The sequence below is a fragment of the Calonectris borealis genome, chromosome 7, assembly GCF_964195595.1.
Source record: "Calonectris borealis chromosome 7, bCalBor7.hap1.2, whole genome shotgun sequence".
NCBI lineage: Eukaryota > Metazoa > Chordata > Aves > Procellariiformes > Procellariidae > Calonectris > Calonectris borealis.
The window spans coordinates 40,433,404-40,441,744 of NC_134318.1; the positions used below are offsets into that span (position 1 = coordinate 40,433,404).

An 8,341-nucleotide genomic window follows, 5' to 3' on the forward strand; every position below is an offset into this window, starting at 1 on the left:
TCTACAACTACCTGAAAGGAGGTTGTAGCAAGGTGGGGGTTGGTCTCTTCTGCCAAGTAACAGCGATAGGACGAGAGGAAATGGCCTCGAGTTGCACCAGGGGAGGTTTAGATTGGACATTAGGAGAAATTTCTTCACCGAAAGGGTTGTCAAGCCTTGGAACAGGCTGCCCGGGGAAGTGGTGGAGTCACCATCCCTGGAGGTATTTAAAAGACGTGTAGATGTGGTGCTTAGGGACATGGTTTAGTGGTGGACTTGGCAGTGTTAGGTTTACGGTTGGACTCGATAATCTTAAAGGTCTTTTCCAACCTAAACGATCCTATATAACAGTGCCACCCCGCTGCTGGATGATCTGTGCGGGGAAATACCCATGCTGGAGGGAAACCAGCAGGCACCTGTGAAGCTCGGAGCATCGCAGGATGTCATCAAGAGGATGCTGTTTGCAAAATCAGAGCTGAAACGTTTTTCCTTTGCGAAGCAAAATGAAAAAGAAGAATCCTGGGGGCTTAGTAAGTGTAAAACATCCCATAACAGGGTGCCCAAGCTGGAAAATCCAACGGATGGAAGTGAAAAAAGGCAACGCTGCTCAGCCAGCTCCTGTGCTGCTCCTCGTGTCCGTGTTCTGCAGCACCTCACCTGGGCTTTCCAACCCTACATGAAATACCCAACTGCCTCATTTTACGGGTTTTGCAGAGGACTCCTCACTCGGGGACGCTCACTCCTCTCAGCACGCTTTCCCCCTGGCGCTCGCAGGCCCTCCGGCACCATCCCACCGCCCGCCCAGCGGCACGGCAGGCCCCAGGCTCGGGTGAAGGGAGGAGGCAGGAGGCTGCAGCCCAGCCCAAACCGCCCAGCTCGCTGCCTGCCGCATGGCGCTGGGCCTCAGCCCTCTGACCGGCCCGGGACGGCGCCTGTGCCCCCGCCGAGGGGCAGCCACCCGCCCCGGCCCCAGTGTGGGACGGGACTACGCTTCCCAGGAGCCCCCGCGCCGCTGCCGGAAGTGGGCGGGCCGCGAGCGCCCGCGCGGTGACTTGTGGGCTCGGCGGCGGCGGCGGTGGTCTCCATCATGGCGGCTTCCATCTCGGGCTACACGTTCAGTTCCGTCTGCTACTACAGCGCCAACAGCAGCGCCGACCACGTAGGTGCCCGGGGCCGCCGCTTCCCGGCGCGGCGAGGCGGGGCGTCTCTCGGGCTGCGGGGCTCGCCTCCCTCCCCGAGCAGCGGCTGGCCGGGCCGCCGCAGCGGTGCTGCCGGCCCGCGCCGCCGCCGGTCGGGCCCCGGCCGGGGGTAACGGCCGGCGGTAGCGGCCGCGCTGGGCTTCTGCCGGCGACATAGAGGTGCCCTGAGGTGGCTGCGGGGGCCGCGGGGCGCCGCCCGGTCCCGGCTTGGGAGGGGGTGGGGGGTGACTTGCAGACCCGCTGCTGGCGGGGCCGTCGGCCGCCCCTGCGCCTCTGGGGCATCGCGGGGATGGACGCGGGGCTGCACCCCGCCGGTGCGGGGCTCCCAGGGCGTGCAGGAAATCGGCTGTAGGCAGAACACGCGTGTGTAAGAGCTGCGTGTGTTTGCCTGCGTGTTGCAGTAGCGCTGGCTTTCCAGCACCGGTAACGAATCCAGGTTACAAGGCAGAACCGGGGTGTTTATAACTCCCTCAGACTAGAAGTCTGAGCTTGCTGCCTTATCTCCGCACCAGGAAACGGTGCACTGCCGTTTCAGTGCTTATGCCAAAGGCACCTGATTCTTGCTTATTCTCCTTCCTCATTTTGGGCGGGGATGGAGAATAGAAGATGACTTAAAGTTACCTTCTGAGTTTTATGATCCCTGGTATTGTTCAAGGTCCAGCCCAATCTCCATAGGTAAATTTGGGTAAGCTTCTGCAGATGTAAACTCCATTTCCCCTTAGCTTTGAAGGAACAGAGCAGCAGTGGTGCGCTGCTCCCTGCTCCGGCCTCCTCCTCATCCGCCCCGTGCCTGTGTAGCTGGGACTGCTTCTTTATGTAATCTGTGTCTGCCTTATATAAGTTGTGTGTTACCTACGGAAGCTTTCAGTAGAATATTATTTTTGAACAACCTATTCTTATAGTGTTGTGAAAGGATGTTGGTAAATCAGAAGATCAGTCTCGGTAAACCTAAGGACAGGTTATACCTGCTGCAGCTCAGATACATCTTTCAACCTAAATTTTTGTTTTAATTCTTCCATTTAATGCGAAGAAAGTTACAGTAAATGACTGTATAGTGGGTTTTTTTTCTATTTTTAGTCTTTTTATTCTCTCTTGAAATTGTAGGAAGGATTTCTGCTAGGAGAGGTGAGACAAGAAGAGACCTTTAGCATTAGTGATTCACAGATCAGCAACACTGAATTTCTACAAGTGATTGGTAAGTAATAGAACTTTGAGAAATTTTGAAAGAAGCACTGTTCGGTTTTTCCATTTTCAATACAATAATTCAGTACTAATTACTTCACTTGTGAGTTCAGCACAAGATGTTCCAGCCTTTCAGAGTTGCATTTGTTACAGTGTGTGTTTACAGTGTGGTTGAGATGTGAGGAAAGGAAACAGTCCTTTGCTAGATATGGGGTTTTTATGCATCTCCTTTTGTGGAAAAAAGATCGTTCATTGAAGACATTTATCTGCATTTCTTGATGGAGAAATTATTTATTTGGCTTTTGGTCCTGCAGGGAGTTTCCTGCTTGATATGATTGCCTAAATACAAGCATACGCTCAAAATAAAATAAATGCATTGCTTGATTTACTAATACTGAAAGGGGGCAAATTTCCAGTAGAGGGTTTGGATGGATGGCTGGTAGTTGATGACATCATAAACTGTCACAGCAAGATTTGCTGAGGAATATTTGTCAAACAATTTACTTTATTGATAAGCACAAGGACTGTAGAGCTGATTTGTTGTTGTTGTGAAAAGTGAAAGAAGATCTGAGATCTTGCTGTTAAGTGTTGTTGGTTGAAGTAGATGTTTTTATACACGAGTGAGAAGCTGTTGCATGTTTTTAGCTCTATGGTTTATAGCAAATAGGAAACCTCTGAAAGAAAATGCCTTTTTTGTTTATGTATATATATAACCCGATGTTAAAATACATCTAAACCTTCTTTAAAAACCCGAATGTGTACATACCTGGCTTTGTGGATCTGATTGCAGATAACATAGCAGGGTCTGCATAAAGCTTAGATAATACACAAATATCTTGTGATTGACGCTTAAATGTTACTCTGATTCAGAACTAATGATCTGTGGAAGTGTGTACTATATTGTGTTACATCTCAAGATACTTGTCACCTGAAAGTAGTGATGGTTGTGTATGCAAGAATCCAGAATGTTAAGTAGTTTCCTGTTCCGGTTATTCCTAAGGGAACATAGGTAATACATTGACGGAGTGAAGTGTCAATTAATTACAATTAATTAATGGAGCTAAATTACAAAAAATTAAGGCATAGGATTTTTTGTGTGTATATAATCACTATCAAAGTGTTGTATAAAGGAAGGCAGCTGATAGCTATGTCTGTTCAGACAAAACTAGACATGACTATTCAGTGGCAACTGATCTTAGTTATTGTTGACAGTGCAGTACAGTAATGTCACCAACTGCAGCCTTAGCGTGGTTTCATAAACCAAGTGTTTGTGGCGTTAAAAATTATTCCCTTTTTAGATAACTCTCTTGTCACATTCCTGGTTACGAGTACCTGGAGATCTTCTGGATACCTTTTTGTTTACCAAATTTTTACTTCAATATTAATTCATCAACATTAACTCTTGAATTCCCAGATCAACTCATGAACTGACATTGACAGTTTTGTGGCACTGTTGTCACAGATGAGTTTTAACATTCTTACATGTTTGCTGTCTCAAAGCTTAGTGGTGGTGTTTGAGTATATATGTGTGTATATATAGTACATATATAGAGAGATACAATAAGTCAATGTGTAAAACTCAAATTTAGAATGATGGCCGCTTCATGCGTTCTGAGCAGTAGGCTTGTTTTTCAAAAGACAAGGTCTATGTAGCAATGTGATAACATGAGAATGTGTTCTCAGTAGCTGTAGTCAATATACTTCTGGAAGGAATTGGTCTAAGCTGGAATAATTAAACTTACTGGCTTTGTTTAGCAAATCACTTCCACAGATTCTTGATTGCCAGTGTGAAAATACAGGGTTGATACACTTTTAAACAATTCCAAATAAAGAAAGTCAGTAACTATAACAGCAGCATCATGAGGAGTTCTTGCCAGTGAAAGTGTACGGTTTCTCAGGCAGTACGCCTGCCATGAATGTTCAGGGCCTTGTTTTGGTAGTGGCTAAATGTGCTGAGATGTTAATGTGTGTAGTCTGTTGTTCTTGGGAATTGTGATCTGCTTCTGACTCTGCTGAGATTGCAATCGTGAGCAGCCCGCGAGTTTCAGAACAGCAGGTGGTGAGTCACTCTCCAGGAAGGAAGAGTCTAAACAAAGTTGTTGCTAAACTCTCCAGTGGGGTTCTGATATAGGAGCTTGAAATATTATTGCTACATAAGTGCTATTCAGTCTGAGCACATACAGTTTCAGGCAAAAATTATGCGATCAAGGTATAATAATATGAATAAATGATAAGCTGTATTTGGTGAAAAGTCAGAGTAGAGGAGAACTTTAAAGAAGTACTAAATGCCGCAAAAAAGTAAGTCGTGCTTCGTGTTAGAGAGGTAATGTGGATTGGATTTCTGCTCTTTTCTCGCTCCTCTCTGAGATTACTGACGTGTTACAAGCTTTCGTGCTTAAATAAGCATCGTAGCATTTATTACAATCTCTTCAATGAAAAAAAAATACTGCTGTGACTTTTTAATACTTCATATAACAGAATTATAAATTGCAGCTAACCGTTTGGGAGTGGCGTTTGACCCCTTTTCTCATCATAGAGTCTATTTGCCTTGCCTGGTTAAATACGCCAATGTATAACATTTCAGTGATTCCCTTCCCCATCCCTTTTTTTATTAATTGCTGCTGTAATAAACTGTGTATATGAAGGCAAGTAATCTATTGTGGAAAGGTGTATCAAAAAGAAAAAAAAATCATAAATGCCTTTGTGAGGAGGTTACAACCATAAAATAGTATCAAAAGCGTGTATCTGAGGCTCAGCTATATCTGTGTGTATCTGAGAAAGTGTATGTCTTGCTTATCGTTAAAATATTTTCCTCTGTAAAACGGCAGATTAGAAAGAGAAGCTAGTTTTCTGGGTATGGTGCTGTGTCATCAAGTGTTGTTGAGACATTAAGGGCAGTGTGCGGTCTGACACAAATGTTTATTTGCTCAGTAGCTGTGATGTGGAAAGTTCATGCAAGGTATGCCACTGTAATTTCTCTTTACCTTGAGCAGTTGGACATATGTCTCTTTTTTTTTTGTTTGTTGTTACAGAAATCCATAACCATGAGCCTTGTTCAAAACTCTTTAGGTAAGCATTTTCTGTTGTCTTCCCGTGTTAGCTGCAGAATATAAAAATAGGTAGCTCACTGAAATATATTAGCATTTCAAATGTACTTACCAATGTTTGCATTGTTTGCTCATCTGATGATATTGAAGGAATACGTGTAAATGGCATCAGCCATGACAACGAGAGTATGAGTTTACAGTTTTAGTAGCACTTACCTTAATATAAAATGTTAGGTTAGAAAGTGTGATGAGGTAGCTAGTACAGGCTTATTTCTCTCTCTCTTTGAATTTCCACCTCGTGTAGTTAGTGGAGGTAGGATATGATTTGATCTGACTGGTGATAATTAGGATGAATGTCAAAACCAATTTAAATTATTGTAGTCTTAGGTTAGCTCTGCTTGGACCTGGTTTTGTAGTTAGTTGTGCTGACTTGCACCAACTAATTATTCTGAAACTTTCAGCTTACTAGGTTTTTTGCCTTCTGATCTCCTGTACACCAGAATTTAAATGAAATATAGGTCTAATATATTCTATTTAGCAGCTTCCATCTACTTATATGTAGCTTTTCTCTATCATCTTCACTTGTTACACAGTGATGGCTTCTAAACTGCTGTCTAGAAATTCTTTTTAGAAGGAATTCCCAATTAATCTCCTCTTGTCTTTGTTTAGAGATTTCCAGCCAATTAAGAAGACACAATGCCTTAGATATTATGATTGACATTAGTTACATTAGAAAGAAAAACTGCTATCATTTGCTATCTGATAATTACAGAGGGGGTACTCTTAACCCAGTGGTTTAAATGCTAGTCTCTACACATCAAGATAATATCCTAGTGTCTAGTAGACTCTGATTCCTAGGGAAGCTTTGTGCAGTGCATATCAAAACTGATCACGTTTACTGCTGCTCCCCAGTCAAGAAATTGGTTGTTAGTTACTGAGCTCATGGAGGAAGGGGAAGAAGTCTGTATTCCACTGCATGCTTTCTGCACAAGAAAACTGATGAATTTATTTACTTCAGAGCACAGGGGAAACTCTCACAGCTCATATAGCCTTTATCAGTACCAGAGCATGCTGCTGGTTTCTCTGTTCCGTTAGTTGTAGCAGATGCTGATTTGGGGACATTCCACCTTATCCTTTTGACTTAAGTGTAGCCACTGTGAGGAGGCCTATCACTCACCCACTCTGTATTCTTGTGAGCTGACACGGCTGATGTCGAGTATAACAGGCTTAGTTCCAGTGCTTTTACCAACATGTGGGAACTGAATAAGAAGGAAGGATTTTAAAAGGACTGATTTCTCGTCTGTGCAATTTTCAAATGAAGGTGTTTTGTTACATACTAGTTGCTCATCCCATAAGAAAATTACTCTTATAAAGCATAGAAAGAGAAATAATTGGATATCTGCTACTTACAAGAATGTATAAATATTGTGAACATGAATTGAAAAGATTATGTAAATATTATGTAGTATCTCAAATTAGTAATTAGTTGTAGTCTTAATATTCACAATAACATGTATCTTGAAACAGATTTTATTTCCACCCTTATTTACCAGCCAAGTACTGAGCTCAGGATTTTCTGTTGTGTTTCTTTTTACCCACACACACAAGAGCTGAGATCATAGACCTCTAAAACAGAGTGTTTTCCTGCACTGCTTTAGGTGTTTGTGATATCAGCTCTTGAAAGAGACTAAGGACTTGCAGGTAAGTCAAGGAGGAATCTATTTTCAAATGTTTTTTCTTTTATCTTGAAGTGTGATCTACTTGAACTTATAAACCTGTCTGTGTTGATAGATTTATAAATTCTTAAATCTGTCATGTCCTCAAAATAACAACTTGCCAGGGTTTGGCCTCAGTTCTGTAAGCAGAGCCATATGGAAAGACCATGATACTTTGGATTCTTGCTAACCTCAGTATAACTGTCTTGGCTTCAAGGGTCCGATCATGAGTGTCTAATTGCAGGACTGGAGCTCAAGATTTGTAGTTGCATGTAAAATGGCCCTGCTTTCCTTTCCTCTTTGGCAGGTAGGCCTCTTAAAGCAGGGTTTTACAGAATGCTGGTCAAAATAAAATTACACAGTCCATTTATGTGCGTACCCCTTGTAGGGGCTGGCAGTGAAATACTAGGCATCAAACTAATAGGTGCATTTTAAAACTAATAATTACAGGTATCTTGTATTTCATTACTAGTGGTTTAAAAGGGCTTAGAGTTTTCACACCAGCTGGTCTTATGCATCTAATTTAAATGCTCTGCATCTTCCTCTGTGAGCAACTGCATCTGTCTGTTAGCTGTGCAGTCAACCTAGGCTTCTGACTGTGCTCTATGTAGTACTCGAGTTGGATATCTTAAGTAGGTGGTGTGAATACTGACCTATGTTGATAAAGGTAAAACTATAGAAGTTGCTTTGTAATGTATAGAATGCCATCTATTTGAAGAACAGTCAAGTATAAATTATTTACTTTATGTATAATATGTGTGTGTAAACTGTGTACCTACCTTTCTCTCTTCCTTTTTCGTTCAAGCTTTTATGACTATGCAGGCAAGGTTAATGAGGAGAGTTTGGACAGGATTCTTAAAGACCGAAGAAAAGTAAGTTTTCTCTCTTTCCTCCTGTTCTAGTTGTTAGAGCCTGTAATAAGAAAGAGAGGTTTTGGAAAACAAACAAACAAAGGTAGTTAACCAGAAAAAAATATTTTCGTTCACAAATCTGATGGTTTGTTTTGACCCAAGGCTTATCCTGTACAGAAGTTTGTGGACTTGTGGTACTTAGATTAAATTGGGGGCAATGCCTAAATGTCCTGAAGAAATGCAAAGGATTTAAGTTTAGGTCTCCAAAAGCGAAGGGCTAGTATTAACCCACTCAAATTTCTGAGCTAAACACGTAGCATAATGATTGTATACTCTGCTGCTGAAACCAAGAAAAATGTAGCTGATTT

The 8,341-nt window shown here is 42.5% G+C and overlaps 1 protein-coding gene across 1 annotated transcript in view; it reads left to right on the forward strand.

Annotated features, from left to right (window-relative positions):
• Positions 1-1,008: 1,008 nt before the first annotated feature.
• Positions 1,009-8,341, forward strand: part of ABRAXAS2 (abraxas 2, BRISC complex subunit) — a 20,741-nt gene continuing 13,408 nt past the window's right edge. Inside the window, exons 1-4 of the mRNA XM_075155262.1 lie at positions 1,009-1,138; positions 2,283-2,373; positions 5,393-5,429; positions 7,928-7,994. Coding sequence (XP_075011363.1) covers positions 1,067-1,138; positions 2,283-2,373; positions 5,393-5,429; positions 7,928-7,994 — 267 coding nt within the window. The 5' untranslated portion in view covers positions 1,009-1,066. The remainder of the gene's footprint in view (positions 1,139-2,282; positions 2,374-5,392; positions 5,430-7,927; positions 7,995-8,341) is intronic.